This window comes from Anarhichas minor, unplaced genomic scaffold, assembly GCF_050575085.1.
Source record: "Anarhichas minor isolate MPS153535 unplaced genomic scaffold, ASM5057508v1 ptg000023l, whole genome shotgun sequence".
NCBI lineage: Eukaryota > Metazoa > Chordata > Actinopteri > Perciformes > Anarhichadidae > Anarhichas > Anarhichas minor.
The window spans coordinates 6,055,881-6,082,170 of NW_027466469.1; the positions used below are offsets into that span (position 1 = coordinate 6,055,881).

The window sequence follows — 26,290 nt, forward strand, 5'->3', positions numbered from 1 at the left end:
GGGATTTGACAAACCTGATTGAAAACGACAGTTTCAGGTCGGAGAAAAAAAAAAAAATCCTCCGGTCCACTAATGAAAGAGCTGAGGCGTGTCATTGAGATCTTTACACCCATGTGAGAAGATATGGCCATATTATTTCATTACTTAAGAACACTAATCTCATCCTGCAGCCCTGGAACCTTTTGTTGTGTTCGTCTCTCTCCCACTTTTCTCCTCGCTTCCTCTGAAGTTACTGTCCTTACTGAATACAGTTGATTGGAATCCAAGGATAGAGGCCTTTACACACCGGGGAGTTGGTGTTTTTTTTGTGCGATTAATTCCCACGTCTAAATAGTTTTTTCAAACTGTTGTTTTTGTCATTAATGCTTTTACACGGAACGCAAATATTACATGGGAACGAGTTCGATTTTTTTGAACCTTTCTTAACGGGAATAAAGGTGTCAACTAATCACGTGAATGGAAACGGACATATTGAAAACGTATACACAACCTTTTACAACAACACCGAGGCACCGACAGCAAAGTTTATTACTCCTTTCAACCTCGACAAAGGCAGTGCAGACCAGATCCACTCCTTCTGCTCTTACCTTTCACAATAAAAGTCCCACACATATACACTGTATCTGTTCACCAGAGGGAACTCAAATTCACTCAGAGCATTTAGCTAAAAGGAAACTCAATACAACATCTCACGGTAGCTTAGGCTCAACAACCTCAGACACACCAAGAACTCTTAGGGCTGCTTTGTCTAAATATGGCTGTGATTGTATTAAGAAACAAAGAAGAAATGATTAAAGGGCCCTTTAGATGATTCTAACATGCCCTAAATACTGTATATGATAACAGTTATTGTTCAAATGGGATTTTGTTTAAGGGGTTGAAGCGAGTTTGCAGTCTTTGAATGACAGCCAACGTTGATTCTGTTTCAATTAGATTGTGGTATTTGGATTAGGCAAACATATTTAGAAGTATGCACTGGAAAAAACAACAACTGATCTGAAATAACAAAGGGCCCCTATATGAGACAGGATCCTAACAATGCAGAGGCCAACGGAAACCACCATCATGTTGGTTTACGCTGTGCTTTAGCAGTAGATATTGCTAAACCATTTTGCCATTGATCAAATCACTACAAACTATTTAACACACAGTAAATCAGGGGCCCTAAGGTTCGGGGGCCCGAGGAAAGTGCATGATTAGTTATCCGGCCTCGGGGTACACAAAGTATTTAAGAGAAACCACAATTCTCTCTACTCACCTGAAGAATGTTCATTTTACTTTTATACTCTCCTATTAGCTCTCTTTTAACCCATAGGACCCTAGCCCTATTTTTAGGCCTCTGCTCAAAAATTGCATACCCATACTCAAGAGAGTCCCCAGCTCTAACTACAAGGTCTATTTTAATAATTTTGATGCTAGAATACTGGTAACACTTGTGAGATGTGTTGAATTGTGTAAATATTGTGTATATGTTACTGGTTAATAACTGATACACTTATGGCACAGCTCAAATTGAAAAATTTCTAGGTTCACCTGAAAAAAAGCACTTGTATTGAACTTCTTTTTTTAAATAATGCAGCTGCAAGCCTAAAAATACGCCACAGACATAGAACAACACGTTTTACATGTCCCCACAACATATTTTACTTCGATTGAGTGAAGCAGGCCAGCATAAATGGTCATAAAAATCAAAATTTAGATTTTCGGAACCAGCTGTTGCATTGCTGTATACAAATTTTATATACTATATAACTAAATATTAACTATATATTCACTTTTCTTATCACTAAGAGTGTTCAATAATCCTAATAAATCAGTTTGACACCATTTTGAATCATTTTGAGCAGTTATGATCAAGTCATATCTGTTGAATGACAGTCATATCTGTCATTCAAAACAATAAATGGCTCATAATGTGTGTCTATGTGACGCTGGTAAGGCCGATTTACTCGTGTGAGAGCTTTTTAGATGCGGGATAGTCCAACGGGAGCCATCCGGGTCTGTTTACTGACTAAAAATCGCAAAATGCAGGGCGAACCCCCCCTCTCTACATGGATTGCTCCACCTCACAGAATAGTCTGCCATGTTGTGATTCCTTCCGCGAGCGCATTGATCTCACTCACAGGCATGCAGCACAACATGGTGGGCAGAGCTGTGCCGAAATAGGCTGGAATAAATCCGTTTTACATCGCCAAAACCGTCAAAACGTAAGTTTTTTTACCCATTTTTTTTTTCTCGTGACATGTGGCTGATGTTGGCATGTATACCCATAACTTTTGAATGGTTTGAAAGAGAGTAATTTCGACGCCGCTGTGCGTTTCCGGGTCGAATCGTGCCCCTCCTGCATGTGTTCATCCGCCATGTGCGATCGTTGCTCCGTGATGAGAGAGCCATAGAGAGAGCATAGGTCGTCGATTTTTGGCCAAAATTGTGGCAAATCTTCTAGATATCTTCCAGATATGATATTAGTTCATGTATAATTGTGTTTGCAGTGTTTACAATGGCTGGTATGATGATGTTGCTCAGACTTTTCCCGTTAATTCGATATTTAATATGTCTGGAGCAATAATCATATTTCTTTATGAAAAATGCTTTCTACGACACGCTGAATGCTATACACTCTAAAACAGCCCCCCGTGGGGGGCTCTCGGGTCCTATCCACCAACTCCTGGGAAAAATATCTGGCTCTTGGGCGGCTGAATGCTCCACTCTTTTCACCAGCTAGTTGGTAACCGTGTCTGTTGGTTTGTCAGAGAAAAGAACGAAGCCTGCTGCGGCAATAGAAATGGGGGTTAATAAAACCTGAACCCAAAAACTGAACCATCCTACAGAATAAAACGCTACGTAGACCTGAGAGGAACTGCACAGTAGAGGGATTATTCTGATCTGATCCAAAAACTTTATCGCTTCATCATTCATCATTTTATCCTATTAGACATTTGTGTGAAATTTGTGTTTTTCTTCGCAACCAGAAGTGACTTAAGAGGTTGGAGCTTAGTACAACTGCTGAACAAGACATTTCTACTAACCAAAAATGTTATAATACACTTTCCTGAACTGAAAACACACTGTGAAAGGGTCAACGTTGTAAGATGAAAACACAAACAAATCTCAGACCGGATAACGTCATGGTAGCGACCTGTCAATCACAAGGTAGCTCCGCCCTAAAGCATACTCTGCTTTATGGTCTGTTTGACTCTAAATGGACCATAATGTACTAAATGAACATCCTGCTGTATAGAAGAAGACTTGAAACTAGAGATTGAGACCATAAACTCATGTTTACAATGTTTACTGAGGTAATAAATCAAGAGAGAAGTAGAGTCATTTTCTCATAGACTTCTATACAACCAGAGGAGTCGCCCCCTGGTGGTCATTAGAGAGAATGCAGGTTCGAGACACTCCAGCATTTGCTTCGCTTTTCAGAAACGGTTGCTGCCTGGTTATGGCCAAAAACGTGTTTTGTGAAGTCACAGTGACGTTGACCTTTGACCACCATATTCTAATCAGTTTGTTTTTCAGTCCAGGTGGAAGTTTGTGTCAAATTTGAAGAAACTCGCTCCAGGTGTTCCTGAGATATTAAGTTCACGAGAACGGGATGGAAATGGTGAACCGCAAAAGCATAATGCCTCCAGCCACAGCTCTGCCACGAGGAAGCATAAAAAAGCCCCAAAGTGGAGAGCACTCAAGTGCAGTCCACAAAGTGTTCTCCCATAGTCAATGTCCATCATCAAGAGGTCTCACACGATTGCAGAGCGTTTCTGTTGCACACAGGGAACAATTTTCTTCTTCTTTTGTGTTTGGCTCTACAGAGTGTTCTATTTGGCCAAAGTCAGCCTTGAATAAAGTCCAAAAGCGAAGCGGGCTCTACATCAGTGGCCAGCGAGACCTTCAAGATCGACACATTTTACATCCTGGCAGTGATTTAATCAGAGCTGATACAAACCAGACATAAGTTAAACCTTTAAAAAAAAGAAAGTTCAAGCTGGTAATGTTGTTTCGCTGCTGTTTAAGAAATGTGCTTAACGTATGAAAACAGATCATCAACTGAAGAGTCTGTTAGTATAGTATTTAGTCGAAAAGCAGAAGTACCTTCTCACTGAGCATCACAAAAATGCTTTGCACTAAAACAGAGACAACAAAACTGTCTCTTACCAGTGGGAAGGCGTGGGAGATCTTGCCGTCCGGGGGAAGCTTAGCTCCGAAGCCATATGCTGGGAAGTGTTTGTCGCTGTCGTAGTCCTGGATGATCTCACCCACAGCCTTCAGAGCCATGGCGTACGCGTTCATCTGGTACGGACTCATGTAGTGCAGTGAGGTGGGCTGGGACGGGTTACCTGGAGAGAGAAGCACCATATTAACACGAACAAATACTTTTCAGAGAATCAGGACCGTGGTGAATTCATAGCAGTCATGTTCACTGAAGTTAATGCATGGCACATGAATGAAATAAGTCTATAGCCAGAAATACTGGCAGAATATGCATGTAGACATGACACAGGAAGTTACAGGTTTTGAGGTAGATGTGGTCCTATTTGTATACATTTTTTGCATGCAAGAAAATATGATACATGAGGGAAAAAAAGCATTTCTTTGCTCTTTTGCATCACGTTTACCCGAGACACAAACGAGCAGCAACCAAAAATAAGATTTCTGGTACGAATCCTAAAGATAAAGTGTTATCTCCACAACTGTTGACTGTCCATCCTAAATGTAATTCCAAAGCTGTATAAATGTATACTTATCACAATACAGCAGTGTGGCAAACTTGGTCAGAGTGGTACTTGAAGCAAAAAAAGTTCAACTTCAGAGTAGAATTCAGAAGACATTACCCAAATCATCCGTAGATCTTGGCATCCATGGGCACATTGAGCAAGTGCGCCAGCGTTTCCTTTAACCCTGCCTCCATCTATTGGCCCAACCATTGCTCTCGGGCTCAATCACATGAATGAAGGAAGAACTGTAACTCTGGATTCAGCTATGAGCGCATGATTCAAATAAGGGCTATTCAGGTGTTCCTGCTGGGAAGTTGATTTACCTAAAAGAAAAGTCCACTGAGTAACCGACGTCTCTTTTTCCCGATGTAAGTCGATGGGAAAAAGGCTTCCAATGCATTTCGTGACGGAACCCCAGATATTCTAAATCCACCGTTTGGCCACTATGTCAAATTTGCTTCAAAGCCCGGAGCTCTTCCTGGGCGCTTGGTTCTAAATATGACAAAGTATTCATGTTGTCATCCAGGTGAGTTTTAATTTCTCCATGCAGTCATTGTGTATTAGCAAGTTATGTAACATTACTGTCATTTCTTTCTTTTTTGCATATATGCATTTTAATCGGCACTTATCTGCAGCTTTTAGTCCTAATTACTACACAGGTTGGTGGTGCACTTCAGCCTTTTGTGGCCAAAATAAGTATTACAACAACAAACACTTAAAACAATGAAAATGATTATGAAACTTTGAAACCCTCCATTTTCAGGAATTAAATAACTAAGGAACTTGTTTTTATCACCAGTCCTACCGTCATAATTACAGGAGAGGAAACATTCTAGATTGTTTTTCTTACTTGTCTCTGAGGGCTTCTTTTCTAAATCATGTAGAAATGCAGGATACAAAAATAGAGTTCAGGTTATCTATACTGTGTCCATGGTTAAGAATGAACCCTCCCATGCTCCAATGTTTAATATAAACTACTTTTATTCTGAATATCTGAGGTATACATTGGAGGTCACATTCTACCTGCTGAAACATTGAAGTACAGCTCCATGGTCAAATATTTTCCTCATGCAGTTATGAATCTAGCTTGAACAAAAGCGCTAAGGGCACTCTGACCTGCAGTCATTGAGCAGAGATAATGTGCTAATGTTAGCCAAATTCTTATTCTGCTGAACTGCTTGATTTGAATTATGTTTTATATTAACAACATTACGGTGACTAGCTGGGAACTACTGTTGTACAGTGACGACAGCTGAATGTCAGCTTTTACCTAAATTTCCTCCAATAAATGTAATGTGCAACATCTTCCTTCTGGGCTTCTGAACGACACCACACTACACCACGGTGCAGCACCAGACATAATTTGACATTGATTTTGCAGCATATTTAAGCAAATATTTTATATTCGTGCAGTGAAAATCACCCGTACAAAGAGGACCAACCCAAAGATGAGAATGCGGTCCATGACTAGAGTAATAACAGAGACAATCACAAACGCTGTGGGTGAGACAGCAGATGTGTGGACATTTCCTGTATGCACACAGATGTGACGCGGTCCTACCGTTGGATGCTGTGAAGTCTATGGCCACGGTGAAATTGAGTTGTGTCCTGGTGAGAGATCGAGCACATCAGTGTCATTCAAAGCAGAGATGTTAGGACTGTGCCAGCATCTCCAGATGGGAACACATTTACAGAGGTCCAGATTGAGAATTCATCAGCAGCTCACTGCTGTCCCTTAGAAATCACAAGGCAGGGGATCTGCACTTTTATTCCCAAAGTACAGTCTGTTACGGTGCTTTTACATTCAAGTGATGATAATCACCGTTTTGTGTTGATATTCAGTTTTATCGACACCATATATCTGGGGTGTAATCACAATACACTTTGGGGATTACAAGGAGGAACACATTCAACCAGAACGCACTGATGTTCCAAATCTGGGTTCAAATGAGCAAATATTGCAATATTTTTCCTTGGCCGTCCAAGGAAGAAGAAAGACTACGATTTATAGATTACTTTAGGTTAACCTCTGACCTTATTTTTGTGATATTTAAAAGCTGAATAGTAACAGTAGTGAACAGCTGACGCGAGCTTCCGGCAATCTCTCAAACTTTTGCGAGAAATACGCATTCGCGATAAAACGAGTGAACCTACTGAGAAAACGGGTCCAGCCACAACCCCCAATATACACGCTTTGGCCTTGTGACGTCATAACATCAGTTAATTAAAGGAACTGTCACGTTTTTCTTTGGTATTGCCGTATAACTACAATTTTAGACTGTATTCTGTACATGCTTTGGAGAAACAATGGAAGGCTTATTTGAGATTTGTGTTCATGCTTTGCAGACAGCCGCTGATTTCAAACTATAGAAAATCAACTTCCAGATCAACATGCAGAGACTTGCAACTTAGATCACAGAGAGGACATTGCATCTTCTGTTATCATAGTGTGTTATGACAGTAATATAGTGCTTCAGTTCCATTTGACAACAATGTAATATAATGTGTCATAAGTCCAAGTCAATGCACCACCTCCAGTCATTTCTATTTCCCAACAGAAGGTCTAAATGCTTTTTCAAACCCTTCTCCACACTGCCAAGACTACCATTCTTCTGGGAGGATAATGAACACTGTATTTGTTGGTCTAAATGTAGACACATTTTAATTAGCTGGAATCATCCTAACAAACACCCAACATTTGTTAATTGGTGTTATTAATTGTAGAATGCAAACCCCTCTCAGGTTGCTGAACTCCCAAAGGAGAAAAAAAGAAGATAAATAAAGGACATGATGGTAATTACAGCCCCACGATCAAACAGACATAGTGCTTACTGTGATCGATTAACTAACTTAGGCAAAGTGTCCACAAGTTGATGTCCATTCTTCTAAAATAAATAGAAACCAAAAGCTGAGAGGCAGCAGCCGTCTACTTTGGAATTGGTCAATGTGTGACTTTGGTGAGTCTGAATCCCTTTAAGTCACACAACAACGCAAACAAACTAACTGAGGCAGCGGTAGATCGGTATTAAATTACATTACAGTCATTTAGCAGACGCTTTTATCCAAAGCGACTTACAATAAGTAACCCCAGTATTCTACGAAATAAAATGTCTGTTTTTGTCAGTGGAGTCTGGTGGCTTTGAGAGTCAGAAAGGGCCGTCTGACAGCAAGATCAAATGGTAAAAATATTCTAAATATACATCGAATACATCTTTTGCAAAAACTGTGTGAACTTATAGTCCCATTAGTGACCAAACGAAGCTAATGAGCTAACACGTTTGTTCACTAACTAATCGTTAGCATTCTTGTAATTTCAGATAGCTATATTTTTCATTTTCAAATATCTTCTATTGAAGAAAAATGGTGATATAATGGGGAACAAAATGCCAGCAGCAGTAAACAAAACGGTTGAGCACTGAGAGTTATTGCGACTGACTAGAGCTAGCCAAGTCGATTAGCATGTTAGCTCACCAGCCACGGCAGTTCACCAACTAGCCCTGTAAGTAGTCACAAAGACACCACAGTGGTCTGGTGTGACCAGGCCTTAAAACAAGCAGAAACTCCCATAAAGTCACTTAATGGCGACACTGATGAAAGCATAGAGACTGAGCTCTTACCCTCCTCTGATGAAGTCGACGAACGTGCATTCTGACTCCACTTTGAAGGACAGCAGAGTCACCTTGGAGACAGAGACAGAGTGAAAGGGAATATAGGAAGAGAGATAGAGGACATGGGACAGAGATGGATCAAGACGAGAATACATAGCAAACATCATCCGTTTACTGCTCTGACATGTGACAGCCGCTGATGAAACGCACTCCGGCAGCTCTTACCGTCCCCGAATTGACGTATTTCTTCTTCTTGCCTTTCTTTTTAGGATTCAAAACCTTGACCGCAAAACAGGAAATGAGAAATTAGTTTCTGTCGGAGCAGAAATGTGTACTTACTCGATGCATGTCTGAGCTCCTGTGGGTGGATGTCGGTAATATATTGTCCTCAGATGAGGGGCTACAATTTATAACACAAGAAATGAATAATATATAACACTGTGAAGGGAACTATTGATGTTGTCGTGAGTTCCCAAAACAATGCTACATTTCTGATGTTCTTTACACATTCAGGAAAATAAAGTTTGGGATTCCGTATTGATCAAAATATTCAACTTATTCCTGGCTGTTCTTCCATTTTACCTCGTAGACATTGAACTGGCTTTGGCCTCTGGACAGTTCTCTGTAGCTGGTGGTGAACTCTCCGATAAAGTCATGACTGGAAGAAGGATTGATTTCGACAGGAACAGACAGAGAAGGAGGGGAATAGTTATAGTACATCAGCAACGTGATTCCCAATTCCCTGTGTGCTTTAACAAAGAACAAACACAATAGAGAAAAAAACACAACACAACGTTAAAGTTGGCAGCGGAACAAGCCTAAAACATCACGTATCATGCTCTAAAGTTAGGCTAACATGTTAGCAAACAGTTGCTCATTGACACATCCAGCGGACACTGATTAACAAACATCCATTATCTCCGCCAGGGAGCCCGGGAGGAGATTATGTGTTTGGTTGTGTGTGAGTGAGTGAGTGCGTGTGTTGCATCTGTCTGTTTGTCCGCAGCTAATCTTGCATGCCACTGGACCCATCAGCCTAACAATTTTTGTGCTCATTTATGACTGGATGCTCAAGGACCTCTTGTGGTTGCAGCGATTCCAACTTTCTAAAAAAACATATTTTATTGACTATTTTACACTATTATTGTCTGGTGACACTTAACTGGCCAGTGGGGCCGCAGCCCATTAACAACTGCCTCAGTTTGCAAACTTGTTCCTGTCCAAATTTGCTTGCTTGCTATAGACCAGGGGTCCCCAACTGGTTACGGCACTTGTTCAGCGGTGCAGGAAACACACCAACTAATGCATTCTAAATCACATCACGTGATGCAGCTCAGCCAATCAAATATGGGTATTCTGACAAGTGTCCTAACTCGAGCGCAGTTTACACACACCGTGACACACAGGGCTAAGACGAGGAAATAGAAAGAAGAGCAGGAGAATTTCGTTGATCGAAGAAGTTATCTCACATAACGTTCTCCGAAAAGAGAAACGTGTTCAGAGAGAATATAATTTATAAGCCAAAAATGAACAGACTCTTATATGTTAATTCTTCCCACAGGCAGTTAAAACCAACATGTCTCATATGTTCAGAAACCATAACTATTGATAAAAGCGGCAAATGAAGGGCACTACGAGGCAAAGCACAACTCTTTTGAACAAACGTACCCACTCACATCTGAAATGAAGACAGAAAATAAACCTAAGAGCCCAATATGATCAGAATCCTAACGCATGAATTCACTGTCCAATGATGTAAACAGAGAGAATAGAGCTGAAACAAGTGGTTTAATAACCACAGATAAAGTCCTGCTCACTGATTTATCTTTTTAAATGACAAAAATATAATATTGTGGCTTTTTATTGACATCACTTCACACCTGAATTAACTGAATTTAAAGCTGCAGGACAATTCAGTGAAATAAATTTTTCTAAAATGAAGTACTTTATTTTAAGATTTAATTTTTCAAAAGCTTTCTGTTATGTCATTTATTCTTTAATCCAGCTCTTAGTTTACTTGAAAAGAGAAGAACATTTATTTATGTATTTCTATGTATTATTTATAATCCATCCAGTTAAATTTGAAAACTGTGAATAATAATTTGTTAAAATATAATTGATGTGTACTTTCTTTACTTGACTTGACAGTTGTTGACTACACAGAGACGTTCTTACTACTACTAGGCTTCTTGAATATATTTATATATATATGGCACTAAATAGCGCGAGTTAGATATTATTGCCCGAGGACATTTTCTCAATCTGGACCTTTTGGAATTTAAGTTGAATAACCCAGCCGCAATAATAGGTAGAATTGGTCTGGTAGAATTCATGATACATTTTTCCATCAACTCTGTTTTGGTCTCCACCAAGTCCTGAGGGAAATATCTGGCTCTTAAGTTGCTGAATGCTCCACTATGTTTAACAGCTGGTCTCCAACTGTGTCTGTCTGCTGTTTGGTGCTGGGCAGGTAGTAAACAGTGGTGTTATCGCAGCGTTTTATCTGAAAACGGCTGCCTGCTGTTGTTGGGAGCGAGGTTAAGGAAAGCAGTGAGACTGGAGGTCCAGCTGCATGGAGCAGCAGTTCCAGCACAGGTTATAAATAATATAAACCCATTTCACTCTCGAACCTAAATCAAGTGTGACTCTCACGCTGAGCATCAACTTTAAAACACTTTTCTTTAGCCATGTGGAAGTCTGTGACTACTTTCAGTTTAAAATCAATCTGAAACAGCACGGTGTGAGCTGTGACCAGCTTCTCCAAAGAGACTTTCTTTTATCCAGGAGCGGAATAGGATAGGAATTACATGTTTGACTATGGATACCCAACATCCCAAATATGCAACACCAAGGGTAGAAGATGACTCTTACTCAGTAGAATTCTGGTCAAAGCCAGGTGTAATATTTTTATTCAAGAGGCCAATGATTCACACTGTGACATATTTAACTTTGTAGTACAATTACATGCGTTTTCATTAATTAGCCAGTTGCTATCAATTAATTTAGTTATTTCCTCTCCAGAGTGGATTTATAAGACGGTGAGTAGGATCCACAGTTAATGTTTGCAAACGTACGGATGAGGTAATGTCTCTACGTCAAACATATTTTGATTAATACAACTTTACGTACGTCTGCCAGTGCTCAATTTAGATCAGCCTCATTTCCCGCCCTCTAGACGCCCACACTCATTAGATTAGATTATCAATGCAGGGCACCTCATACATGATGATGCATAGAGAGCCTGCTGATCAAGGATTCTTCTCCGGTAAATCATGGCGATACCCAAGAGAAGGACCAATTAGTTTTTTCCTGACACAGAAGTGGAGGTGCTTATGTGCGAGGTGATCCCTGAACACTCGTTCCCTCCTAATTCTTCCATTCACGTAGACCCAACAGTGCCAGTGCATCCATCTCGCAGCATTATGAGCGTCACTACAATATTTAGACTTATCTGTTTACAGCAGTCAGACTGACTGCTTCCAAAATGATCGCGACAACCGGTGTATCTATCACCCTGGGATATCATTTGAAAATGGTAGTTTGATTGGTGAACACAATTTACTTATCTATTTAAGTTTATATATAAATACATACATTTATATATATATATATATATATATGTATATATATATATATATATATGTGTATATATATATATATATATGTATATATACATATACATATATGTCTGCTATACTGCTATGTCAAGGGTTATCTATTAATCTAACAACATATAGAGATATAATAAATCTGAATTTGAATTTGCATGTAATTCCACGACTTCCATAGTGTATGGTCACTGCACTTGATCTGTGCCAGAAGGGAAAGCCCGGCCCTTAAATCTCCTCCTCTTGGGTGGATCCTTAGGAGAAAGAAGGTTCAACACGTGATTTTTCATCTGAACAGGAAAACAAATCCCCTCTAGCATCATCAGACTGCCAAATATCAACTCCCTGCATGCCCTCAGATCATCTCTGCATCCAAATATATCACCACCTGAAGCTGTGCGTGACACCAACGCTGCCTATGTAATGCTAATATTTGGAGGGGGAATTATCAAGGAGCAAACAACAAGCAATCATCTCCCAGTGGGAAAGAAGGAGGTTGATCAGATAAGAAGGGGGGAGGGGAGGAGACCGAAACAAAGCAATGAGGCTTAGGTAAAGAAAGAGACACAGAAGAAGAAAGGGAAGTGTAGGTAGTTTCTTTATGTTTCTTTATTTTAGTTATCACAACATGTCTGCCCTCCTTTTATCTCTTATATTCAACACTGTGTCACTTGTCCCATTAGCAGTCTATATAATGTATATACTACTGTAATATACCAGATAAACATTTACATTTTAAAGGACTACATAATTTATAATGAGATGTTCCGGCCTCAGTGATTATACAGTAGGTTAAATATTATTCTTCAGAAAAATTATGAAGTTATATGGTTAAAAAACGTTACTGAGTAAACATTGTGTCAGAATAGAAAAGTGTTTGGGGTGAGCTGTCCGAATTGGTTTGACTGCTTGTTAAACTCTGTCCCGATTTCTATTTCTACATATGTGAAACGCACAATATGAGATGTTGCTCAATAGTTAAAGTAATGTGACAAGCAATTCTGCTCAATACTTTTACTGTTGAGTAATTGGTGAAGTTATGTTTTTAAATGTTTGTTCTTTTTAAATGAGAATATGTATGAGTAATTCATTACATTTTTTAAGGAACCTGCCCAACACTGGTGGTAATTTAATGGTAGTACTGACACGAAAAAGGGGAACTTAAATATTTTTACATTTCCCCACGTCTTTGTATCTAAGTGACTAATGGGGACAACAATTTTTGAAATTGGTCCAGTATTGAGGGATAATGTTGCAGACGTAAGCCAATTAACAATTAGCAATACAATCTCTCGGGACAACTCCTCATCGTCATGTACGTCCACTAAAAGTGCTTGTTTTAGTCACCAACAGGCTCAGATTTAGAAGAGTCTGACATCATTATGGAAAGAATCCTACAGAGAACTGAAAAATGTTGCCGTACCTTTCGCTTTCTGTTTCTTATTATTACCTCCACCAGTAGAATCATGCGATCACGCACATTTGTGCGCGGCCTGTGAGTGAGTGTGCACCTCACTCGCATTCTGCTACAGCAAACTGCCTAATATTTTGGGTGGAAATCTGGGACTGTGGATTTATAATTAAAAAATACCACAAGAATTTCAACTAACCGAAATTTTTTGGAGAGCAGCAACGAAAGGCCAGAGAGCCTGAAAAAGCACACAAGGTTTCCTGTGAGCACCTGCAGTAACACGCCGTCAGTGAGAGAGAGAAGCTGTGTCGGTGCTGCGGTCAGTGCTCATTAACCCCGACCCCCCTGTCCTTTCACCTGCTGGTTGTTCTTGATTTATTACTCAGCGTGTGGCAGGCGGGTGGAGCCCTCCTTCAGTTCTAGTGCGTAATAATCAAGACTGAAATGCCCCCCCCCCCGCGCTCGGGTCTGACAGAACAAGGTGTGACATTTGAGGTATCCAATCTTGAGCTGAAAATGAATAAAGGAAAAGAAAGCGTGAGAACTCACCTCCCGTCTCTGTCCCAGTCGTATACGTCCACCTTGACCGTCCTGGAGGTGAGACGGACAGATGTGAGAATCACACAGAGGAGGAAGAGTATGAGGGTGAGAAAGAGAAACGTCAGAGGGAGAGGGATCAACAGTTTATGTAAAGTGAAGGAAGTAAACAATCAGTAGGAAGTTTCACCAGTAAAAAAAAAAGGGATTCACATTTTATGATAAACAATGTCTGATGTCATAAAGGAGGCTTTTAAAGGAATACACCTATACTTATGGTACTGATCCTTATATGCAACACTTCTATATATAACCCTGAGTGGATAATACTTGGCATGTTCTTTGTCATAGTGGGCCAGTAGCATAACGGAATATTCAAAGTACAGTGGTGCACACAGAAGAATACACATTGCATCTTGAATCCAGCCCAGAGATCAACCAGTACAACCAGTGTGCTGTCGAATAATCAAGGTCCTAACAACACAGCGCTAAATTATGTATTAATGTCGACATTTTAAACTGTCAAATTCAAATGATCACTAATTATGTGACACATATGAGCCTGGGCAGTTAACCGCGGCTAACCAGCCTCAGTAATAACATGTCATTAGCCCTTTGAAACCTGATTTCACTTACATCACTTAAAACTTCTGACAGCTTAACAGGTGCAGCTGTGTGTACAGCAGGGATGTCACAACACCACACATTTAGAAGTTGATAACAATACCCGTGAAATTCCACGATTCTGGATTTTAAATTCGATACCACGGTAAAAAAACAAAAATAAAACAATACATCCCTTCTGCTTCCACACACGCTCCCTTATTACTGTTACATACTGGTTGTTTTTTGATAATCCACCTGACCAAAAACTACATTTTACAAGATTACATATGACCACGTCACGTTATAATTAAGCCACTTTTACTAAATATAGCTTGCACATGATGTAACTCAATGAAACCTTCATTAGGGTTAGGTGTTAGCTCCGTTTGCTGCCTACCGGCTGCTAACAGCTAAAGCTGATTTCAACACAGATTTGTTGTTCAAACTGTAGCATTTTCTATCGTCCCCGGAACGACGGATCGCCGTTAGTCTCGATGCCCTGAACCCCCCATACCTACATTACTGTAGAAAAATGAGCACAATTTTAAGAATTTTGGCATTGACTTGGTACCAAATTATTGATTCTTGTGACACCCCTAGTGTACAGTATGCTTATAATACACTAAATGTCATCTATTTCATCTTCTCTAAAATCATTTTAAATATTGTCAACAATGTGTTCGCCCATATCCCAATACTACTCTGTCTTTGGCACTTAGCCTAGTGCATGTGTTCCTACTGAACATGTAAATCTTTAAAGACGGCTCACAAATATAGTATCATTTAAAAAATAATGTAAATCGTACATGACGAAATTGTGCATTTAGTGGGGACTATTTTCAGGGGTGGATTAATCAACATTTGGTGATGTAGTGAGTATTTGGGGCAGCAGGACGGTGTGTGTGGGATTTAGTCAAAATAAACTAGAGTGTGTGTGTTCATGGTGATGAAGGAACATGTCACCCAGTGCAACAGTTTGGCTCATTGATGTGTTTTAATGGAGCTCTATGGCACACAGGAACAAGATACATCAAGCCTTGATACACACACAATACTTGGTAGTATTCAATACTTGGTACATTCATAGCTGTCCTTCCATGGTATTTCTACCACGAGTAAAAAAGATGTGACTATCGCCATGCCCAGGCAGTGTGGTGGTCATTGAGGTTGGAAAGGATAATGTTTGACGAGCCCCTATTTTCACATTACTTTTGAAGTGTCTTTTGTTTAAAATGTGCTAATGCCCTACAATGTCAGATTTAATTACAATAAATTCAATCAATGAAATGGAGATAATAGGCCAGTTTTGAAGAAGAAGAAAAAAAAGATGTGTTTGTGTGTGTTTGTGTTAGATTGTATGTAATGGTTTACGGCCAGTGTAAATCAAGCAGCAAACTCCGGTTCTAAAAAGTGAAGCCAAGGAAGTGTCTTAAACCTGCATTCTCTCTAATGTCCATCAGGGGGTGACTCCTCTGGTTGTATAGAAGTCTATGAGAAAATGACTCTACTTCTCTCTTGATTTATTACCTCAGTAATTAAACATTGTCAACATGAGTTTATGGTTTCAAGTCTTCTTCAATACAGCATGATGTTCATTTAGTAAATTATGGTCCATTTAGAGTCAAGTAGACTATAAAGCAGAGTATGCTTTAGGGCGGGGCTACTTTGATTGACAGGTCGCTACCACTAATAGAGCTACATACAGTGTTTATACATCACTCCTCCACAGTCTAAATATGGTCACTTGAAATCACTGGGTGCAAAAAGCCAAGATGGCGACGGCCAAAATGCCAAACTCAAGGCTTCAAAACGGCAGTCCACAAACCAATGGATGACGTCACGACGACTACGTCCACTTCTTACATAGTCTGTGGTGTAAATAAATAACTTGTGAGATTGCCGCTGCATTGCCTCCATGTTGGTCTCAATAACACCAGCACTGGCCTGAGACTGAGAGCATGGCCGACTGCTGGCATTATTCTGACCAGCACAGGGTCCAACCTCATCTTCACATAGTTTCATTTGGCTTTACTTTACTTTTGTCAAAATAAAAACAACATCTAAGGAAGTCAGTATTTCCAGTCGCAGTTTAAATAAAGGGAAACTCACAGTCGCCTAGCTAATGAGCTCAAATGACAAATCTGACAAACAATTAACTAATGCAGCAAATTGTTTTGTAAACTCTCCCTCTCTCCCTAAAGCAACAGTTTATCAAACAAATCATTTCCAGGAGTAAATAAGTGATTAAAAACTTTACCAACAGAGCATTAATTAGCTTATCATAGCAGTAGTCTACTCTTAGCCAGTCTAGAACATCAGGTCCATGTACATTCATGTGTTGTTTCTCATTAGTACTGGATGTAATTTGTTTTTTATTATATATATATATATATATATATATATATATATATATATATATATATATATATATATATATATATATATATATATATATATATATATATATATATATATATATATATATAATCTTATATGATGCAGATATTATATAAGATTCATTATACACACTTCACTTAGGTGCAAGGTTGTCAGAACAGCATCAATAAGGAAGAAGGTATCGCCTGCACACTTAATGAATGTTCATGTTGATCTCTGTTCATTCTGACCTGACGAGGATCCAAGTAGATCAAAGTCAAACAATGAGAGTCTCAAAAAAAGGCCGGGGGCGTGGTCGCTACAAACAAATAAATGCCAGTCCCAGATACAGGCTGAGGGAACCCATGCTATGATTTGGTGTCTAAAACTTGGGATATTCATAGGTTTCTGTTAGAACTGCATTTTTTCGGTGATTGGATGGTAACCACTTAAACCCACTTAATGTTAATAGTTAGGAAAGCTCTGAATGCCCTCGGTCTCTGGTTTGTGGGTGTGAATATTCTCCAAGTCACAACAGGTGATTTCACACAGTGATGTCAAGTTTCACAAAATGGTCTCACTATGTGAAATGGCTATGTGGACAAAAAGTATCACACATGAATACAACTGGGCTCATTGAAGGGTCTCAACTTTCCAGTCAAACTCACTTCATGCAATTCCAAGACTGTTTAGGGAGCCCAATATGCAGAAATGTTAAAACATACCATTTAGAAAAGGCTAAAATATCATATTTATATTGCACACAAACAACTGCTAGGCTTTTGCCCCAAACTGCTTGTGCTTATCATAAAGTGGGCATGTCTGTAAGGGGGAGACTAGTGTGTACTTTAGAACCCATTTTCATTCATATGTTGAAGTGAGACATCAAGGGACCCCATCAAAAGTTGTCCCCCGACAAAATTTAGCCTAACTTCGCAACGTTATTTAGCCTCCTTCCTGACAGGCTGACATGTTTGGTAGCAGTGGATTCATCTGGTCTGCTAGTTCCATATGAAACTCATATCTTCCCTGAGACCGCTACAGCCTCTAAAAAACAGTAATGTTGTCCAGGATCAGAGGTTTACGTTTCATAAGCATCTATGCAAATGTCTGAATGTAAATTTACATTTTTCAAACTGTATATTTTAGTTCCTCCCTTTGTGGACGTCATGTGTATCCAGTGTAGTTTCTCCAGGTCACATTTACTGACATACGGTCATTATTAATAGATTTATAGTGCATTCAGGATGAATTTAAACTGCTTACAACCAACAGGATGAACACAAGGTCATTTATCACCTGCCAGCATATAAAACAAAAATCTCCATAGAGGTGAGGTAGATCACAATAACATTAACCTCTGACCCCCGTGCTGTCGCCTCACCTGTCATAGTCTCCATTACAGAGCGCCCGAACAGGAATGGTGAACGGCTGCCAAGCGGGGTTCAGATTGTTCTTGATCACCTCAGTCTTGTGGCAGATGGTGAACCTGGAAACACAAAGAGACAAGGAATATATGAGTGTATATGTATAATACGTTTTGCTCCCTGGAGCTAGCTCACTCTGACACATACTTGAAATGCATTTCAGCATGAGACAGAACTGTCTCACAGAGGGTTTGGATTCTGAGCTGCATGTCTGAAATATTGAAGGATACAGTAAGTACAGATTAGAATTTTCTGTCTCGGTGTCAAGAAAATCTATTAACCCTTCTTCCATCCGACGGACAAGAAGCCTTCAAACCCCTCATGGGACTGGATCCAACAGAGAAATCTGCTGGCAGGTTTTCAGTCACAGTCACTAACAAGGGAAGTTTGGTGACAGATGAGCAGGACACTCGCCTCCACTGAAGGACAAACAGATGGATTGTACAACACAAGCATCTTCCGCAAACACACACTTACGTCCCATCCTCGTTGCTCCGGTAGAAGACGAGGAAAGGGTCGGACTTGCCGAAGAAATCCTTTTTGTCCAGCTTGTTGGCACAAAGCTGCATGGTGGCTATGTCCTGGAGGACAACAACAGTTTATCGTTTACTCATTAGCTCACTTCACTTCACACAGGTATAGCTGCTATGGCCAACACCAGATTGTATTAGTTTAAAGTGGACTTATATGATGTTAATTAACTTAATGAGGTAAAAATAAGTGCAATATATGGGATTCAGAGCATTAATATAGCAGAAAAAAACTATTGTGTATATAAAGATATAGTAGAGTAATGTCCACCTGAGCAGAGGATGAAGTGACTCTCCCTCTGTGTGTGTTGTAATCAGAGTTTCTCTGTGCTTTGTTTACATAGCCGGGCCAGACGTGCATGCTTGTAGTGAATGTCATCCATAGGGGGGGAATCCCAGAGGCCCCACGATACGTTATCACGATACTTAAGTCACAATACAAGCTCATTGCGATTCTTAACATTTTGCAATATGGTAAGTACTGCGATAAAATATACTGCGATTTATTAGCTTTTTTCAACAACAAATTACCAAAATGCCATTAAAACCAATGCGTAAACTTGCATTCTTTCTAATGGCCATCAGGGGTCGACTCCTCCGGTTGCATGAAGAAGTCTGGTTGTACAGAAGTCTCTGAAAAAATGACCCTACTTCTCACTTCACTTCTTGCTAGTTTCAAGTCTTCTTCAATACACGGAGTATGCTTTAGGGGCGGGGCTACCTTGTGATTGACAGGTCTCTACGGCGTTGTCCGGTCTGGGAGTTGTCCGTGTTTTCGTCTTAGAACTTCAACCCTCAAGACAACTTTTAACTTACCTCAAATCTGAAGTCATTTTGATGTAATGACTTTTTAAAGTTAGCAGTTCTGTTTAAAAGCACTGCTGAAGTTTAAAGTTTAAAGTTTAAAGTCTCACTGTGCGACCAGCTGACAGCTGAAACAAACACAGACAGGTGTACAGGTCTTTCTTTTTTTTGTCTCATAATTGAAGTTTTGCCCGAATACACTGCAGGCAGTTTTTGGACTAGTCTAACATCTTATGTCTGACACGCTGGGTTGTTATTAAACTTAAAACCTTCGATAGACAGAACTGATACATTAAAATAAAACTAACCAGGGACAGACACAGGCATTCAACAGGCCTCATGAACCATAACTAATACATGTAAATGTAAACTTCATATTCTGAAGCCTTCAAGGACTCTGCAGTATACCACCATCGCTGCTATATAGCGTGAGTTTCACCTTCCTCACATTCAAATGCATGATAGAGTATCAGGAAGGTTAAACTTAATTCTGTGTAAACATTACAGCAAACTGCTTCCTCGGTATTCAAATCATTAGCAGAAGTGAGGACTGTAACATGGGAGCATGTTTGTGTGGTGTGTGTGTGTGTGTGTGTGTGTGCTTCTCTCTTTGATTGGAGTGTCTTATTATTTACCCACCGTGGCAAGAAAAGTGAACTATAGACTTGGATAAATAATTCATGAGCGCCTCTCATCATCGCTTTGAAGGAAAAGTACAAATTCACTTTCCCTCCACTTGATGCCAATGACAAAATTATTCTGTCTGTGCGGCCATTTAAATTCACTCGGCAAAGTTAAAAATGGAAACATGGAAACCTGACAGCTTAACTTTCTGACCCCCGTGTCGGACTGCTTATATCACAGAGTGTGCGTGCCTCATGAAACACAGTGTCCTGAGTTTGATCTGGTACGAACCCGGCAGTTACTGAGCTCCTCGGCGGAGAAGATGATGGTTCCACACTTCTTCCCTGGAATCCCACTGTGAGAGACAGAGAGAAAGAGAGAGAGAGAGAGACTGAGGAACAATGGAGACCCAGCAGACTCGTCCTGCAGGTATTTGTGGTTGTACTATAAGCTGCTGCAGGAGTTGGTCATGGTCATTCTTTGCCTCAAAAACAATATGTGTACACCAATACTGTACCAAGAAATGAAATGGAATAATAGTTCAAACTAAATGATAACACCACTACTTGTGTTAGTATCACTTCTTATACACTTTGTATTTTACTCTTGTATTTAATATTTGTTGTTATATTTTACTTTAGATATACATTTTTTACATTATTTATTCACCGTACTCTTATTGCTATTGTGTTCTATTTTGCAATGGTGTTAGTATTATTTCTTAACACTTAATAATTGTTATTCTATTGTTCATATATGTTTATATTTTTATTCTATTGTATTTTGCTATTCTGCTGTTGTAATCTTTAATGAAACTCTGGCACAAGAATTCGGGATTAATAAAGTCATATCTAATCATATCTTATGATTAATGTGTTGCTCCCACCTTTCATGTTAAAGCTTGTACATAAAGTAAAGCCGGTACTGAAAACTATGAGCAAAGACATTTGTTTGTTCACCACATTCAAAATAAAATAAAATAAAAACAAAAACTATGACAAAATCAATCAAAACATCTTCTAACACATTAAATGACAACATGCCGATTGCATGGCATGTTGTCTAATCATTTGTCTAATCGTTACCTCATGATTAGACAAATGAGGTAATTACTGATCAATGCAATGTCCTATTAGAAGTGGATTCAGCTGTGTGACCTGTGACCAAAGGCAAAAAATGTAATGGGCGCTTGGGAGCTTGAGCACACGGAGAAATCCTACAGTGAGGGGATGATGTTGGGAGAAAGGTTCATAGCAGATATCAGAGGTTAAACTGTGTCCATTCCTGTATTAAATGTCCATTTTAGGCTTTGACCACCCCATTTTGATGTAGTCTTTTGAATAACATGTTTATGAGTTTCAGATAAAGTAGTGCCATAAACACGTTCCCCTTTCATGGCGGGCCCGACTGCTTGGCTCCCGGTCCATGGCGTACCGCGGGGAAGTGAGGAAGAGTTTGGTGCTAACATTAGTGTATCCAGCATCCAGCAGCAAAAGCTAACTGCAGCTAGTCGTGTTTCTATTCAATTGTCAAGTAAACTATTGAAATGTGAAAAAAGAAATGCAAATTAGGCCGTTTCCATCAACTAGTTTGGAGCGAATGAACCCAGCTACAGTGTAGTTTGCTCAGAAGTTGATGCTATAGGCTTTGCATGGCTTTGCACTCCACCAGTAAAAAAAGAGTAGAAGAAGTAGAGGTTGTGATCCATGATCCATTCTGCATTTCAACTTTTTTTTCAACAAAGGCTAAAACCACCTTAAGCGAGCATACAAACGTTTTGGTAATTGAGGAAATTTGATTGAATGTTGCCGTTTCCATACAGCTTCTCTACAGCGATACTTCAAAAATGTGCATGAAAATGTGCATGTGAATGGAAACAACTGACAAATCACGTCCTTCATCGTATGGTGGTCCGATCAAAAGACTCTTCTGTGTTGTTCTGGAGGACACGGACAAACAAGTGGAGTGAAGGATTAAATGAAAACAATTCATCCAATATGCAAAGCTTTGGAAGTCATACGTTTACTAGTTTGTATCATGAATGCTTCATGCAGCAGGCAACGTGGTTTGTGACTTACTCTTTCTTAGTGTCAACTGGGCTACACACACACACACACACACACACACACACACACACACACACACAGTGTAAATGGGGGAGATCCTACGCTGCACATCACACAATCAGACAGTAACCCTCCATCTGCAGCCGGTCACAGTACACCCTGGTGATTGATGTTAGCGACAGTGACAGAAATGCTGACCCCGGATCAGATCCCCACCACTCAGAATTATCACATACAGGAGGAAAAAAAGAGGACTTCTGCTCTGGAGACACGCCACCAATCTTCTGTCTGATCACGGCTCGGCTCCCAGCCCCCGTGCTTCTCTCAGGGGAGATTTGATTTCTCATTTGGTGATGAATTACGGGACAATCTCGGTAATCGTATTGAAATTGGATCTGGATTAGAAAAAGGAGGCTTGAAGTCATTTCTCAAAAGGGAGGGATCCCCGATACAGCGGGGGGGGGGGTTCAGTGCTCTGCCTTTAAGCTTGCTGAAGGATGCTTTGTTGCCGCACCTCCTCGTGTGTCTCATAAACCCGCTCCAGATTAACAGGCACGCTTTCAGAAATTCTCTGCCTAACTCAACACAAAGCAAATGTTAGAAGCGGATTCATTGCAAACAAAGTCATCGTAAAGATGCGTGGCACGTTTGTTGTAGTTGGTGTCAAATGAGGTAAAAATAAGCAACTTTTTCACGAGATGAGAACTTGAGGGAAAATGTTGCACTCACCCCAAAGCCGGAAGATTACTAAATTCAGCGAAAAGAGCAAAAAGGAGAGAAAGTGATGGAAATAATGGACAGATGGCAGACAGAATGGGAGTTAAGGAAATCAAACTGGGACTAAAACAAATGTTTGTCTTGTTGAATAGATATTTTCCTCCAGTTTGTCTCCACAAGTTTTGAGATCATTCTGAGCTGTCTCTCTCTCACACACACACACACACACACACACACACATACAGTCATTACATATCAATACATGTAGATACAGCTGAAATTCATGTAAATCAAGTTTGAATGCACCAAGACATGATTTCCCTCGTTGCAACGGAAACATGTTTGGCCTCCCAACGCCTTACGGTGTCTCGGCACATCGTGGCATAATCCTTAATCATTTCTATCCACATACATGTTTTACAGATATAATGTTTAGGCTAAATGGAAAGAGTCTCTTGTTAGTGTGCTCACGGGCTAAGTTAGCTGATGCTAACGGGCTGATGTTAAGCATGGATATTGTACCATGTTTATCCAAGAGCATTCAATATCAATAATATTAATATATTATTTTTCTATCTTGTTTTTTTTCTCTCATACTATTTTTCTTTTTCTTTGTATTTATTGTATTGATGTTTTATTACTGTTTACATTGAGCTGATTGTTGGTGTCCTCAGCGATTGCCTTCAACCAGGAAATATTGATGAGATTAGCTGATAACACTTCCAGACTCCCTTGACTTCTACTTGTGAATGTGATTTTATGGTGAACATATCATGTCTGCTACATACAAAAAACACAGACTTTCACAAAAGCACTTTAAAGCTGGATGGAGACATGCAGTGGGCTACTGTAGCCTATAATCAGCTTCACCTCATAGCTTGTCTCAACTTGGTCTACTTGATCGGCACAAACTTTAGAACATTCATGTTTCCCAAAGGATTCATCCTGATGACTTCGGTGGTTTCTGACCACATATCTTTAAAAACTCAGCCTCAGCTCTACTTTGTGTTACCCTGCTGTGGTGGCGTGCGTGGGTGGGCTCAGCTGTGGAGGGGACGGAGTGTGGGAGTGGTTCAGGGAACGGTGCCGGGAAGAGACTTAATTAGGCACAGCTGAAACGGATCCTGATTGTCTCACTCTCGGCTGTATTTAATCACCAGTAGGGACGGAGGCGAGAGGGACAGCTCGGGACGAGCGACAGTGGTACAGCAGGACGGGAGATCACTGCAAACTCCCGCGGCGTGTGCTCGGAGGCAAGGCAGGAGAGCACACGGCCAAGCCCAGTCAGATTATATGACAATAAAGAACATTTGAAACCGTCACTCAACTGTGTGCTGGCGTCATTGTGCTCACAAGACCCACCGGGTAGCAGGGAACCTGTTACACCTGCTAATTAGCAAATGGTATCATGCTAACACGCTGATCTAGGTAGGTTGGTGTTAATCATTAAACCTGCTAAACATCAGCATGTTAGCATTGTCACGATGAGCATGTTAGCCTTTTGATGTTAGCATTTAGCTCAAATTGCCACTGTACCTAGGCACAGCCTCACAGAGCTGCTCTGACCAGCTCATTTTGAAATACACATATTGTTTTAAATGGCTGAACACACACCAAAGCGTCATGAGGCGTGTCACGCTGCTTTGACGTCTATGCTCCTGCCTTGTATTGATTTTGGAGCCTCAAATGAGGACCCAGCGACCCAAGCTGTTTTTTTCTGCGGCTGCAGTACGTGTTGGGTGGGAGCTAAAAGGAATCAAAAGCGAAGGATTTTTCCCCCAGAGGCAATATGCTATCAAAGAAATCAATAAACAACTAAAAATAATACTCCTATTGTCACTTTCACTGGTTGAAATAACAAACATTGCCAGCGGTAGGTCACATCAGCTGTCACTCATTGTCTTAAATTCCGTTTGTAACTTGATGGCCGGTCTGTGTTTTCTCTGCATGATGGTGTCTGTACTCTGATTGTTTATGAGGTACTAGAAGCTTCACTCTGTAACACCACTGCACAATGGAGCGATGCATCTTTTATCTGCTGCTTGAAGCCAATTTCACATGATCTAGTTCAACTTTTATTCATATCATGTCAATATGGGGATATAGGGTAATGTACAAAAATATTCCCTAACTTACGACTTCTAATACAATTCTTCTTGTTATGTGTGTTGGCAAACAATATAACACACACTTTTATTCCATCATCACTCTTCGTGCATTGCTCTGTTCGTTGGTCTAGGTCGATCCAGAAGCCATTGTGTACAGTGTGCGAGGGGATGGCACGCCGACAGGTTTTGGGGTGTTGACTAGTTTTGACTAGTTTTTCAAGTGTGATAGAAAATTCCATTGTGCTAAGTACATTTCTACTGTGACTTCTCTTATGTGCTTTATTCAATGTGAGACAATACAATATGGGATGTCTGCTGTAGCTTCCTTCAAAGGAAGTATCCGATTGGGAGTGTTGTGGAATGTTTAGATTAGATCAGTCATAAATCTTTAGTGTTGGGAGTATGTATATTGTGTAGATTAGGAACAAAAACAGATGTCTTATTGAGAAACACACCTTCCCCCCCTTTCCCTGTGGACTGACCCTTTAAAAGATGTACTCAGACTGCACTCTGGCCCATCCAAGCCTCCTCTGCAGAGAATAAATATACCAAAGACAAACTTCTTTCCTCAAAGTTTCTTGTTTCAGTATTCAGTATTATAGGACTCACTCGGTACTGTTAGTTTTTTTCCACCACACAAGTCAAGTCAAACTCACAAAAAAGAAAAAAGTTGGAGAACTGTAATCACCCACTTGATAACTCCCCGTGGCTGCGAGTCACACTCCACCTCACAACACGACGTGGCGATTCGTTCCATCCACTTGACGCCACTCCGCTGAGAGCGATCGGCCCCGATGCAGCGCTGTGATTAAAACGCCAGCTGAGGTTCAAAGACGTCGACCGTAAACGTCTGTGACACATGCACGGGCACAAACACACCGCGAGCACACATGCATGACATATTCTCACTGAGAGGCTGTTTCCTGTAACCTTGAACAGGGGTCTCGCCTCAGTCAGTCTACAGTTCATTCCTCGGCCTCGGTTGTGTGTGAAGACAAGTACAGCTCCTCACCTAAAACAACTTCACTTGAAACAGTAATTAATTCCTACGCTCCTAACGTCCTCTCAGTTTGGTTCTCCTTTTAATCAATCTCCGCTCACCCTCCTTTAAAGAAGAAGGCTAACAGTGATGTATGAGCGTCTGCAGGCTGCA

General features: G+C 40.3%; 1 protein-coding gene across 1 annotated transcript in view; it reads right to left on the reverse strand.

Annotated features, from left to right (window-relative positions):
• LOC142955456 (copine-9-like) overlaps nucleotides 1-26,290 on the reverse strand; it is a 158,601-nt gene that overhangs the window by 24,857 nt on the left and 107,454 nt on the right. Inside the window, exons 8-16 of the mRNA XM_076096971.1 lie at nucleotides 20,538-20,601; nucleotides 18,766-18,869; nucleotides 18,246-18,350; nucleotides 13,892-13,933; nucleotides 8,906-8,981; nucleotides 8,549-8,602; nucleotides 8,333-8,394; nucleotides 6,277-6,323; nucleotides 4,156-4,337 (exon numbers count right to left, since the gene is read on the reverse strand). Coding sequence (XP_075953086.1) covers nucleotides 4,156-4,337; nucleotides 6,277-6,323; nucleotides 8,333-8,394; nucleotides 8,549-8,602; nucleotides 8,906-8,981; nucleotides 13,892-13,933; nucleotides 18,246-18,350; nucleotides 18,766-18,869; nucleotides 20,538-20,601 — 736 coding nt within the window. The remainder of the gene's footprint in view (nucleotides 1-4,155; nucleotides 4,338-6,276; nucleotides 6,324-8,332; nucleotides 8,395-8,548; nucleotides 8,603-8,905; nucleotides 8,982-13,891; nucleotides 13,934-18,245; nucleotides 18,351-18,765; nucleotides 18,870-20,537; nucleotides 20,602-26,290) is intronic.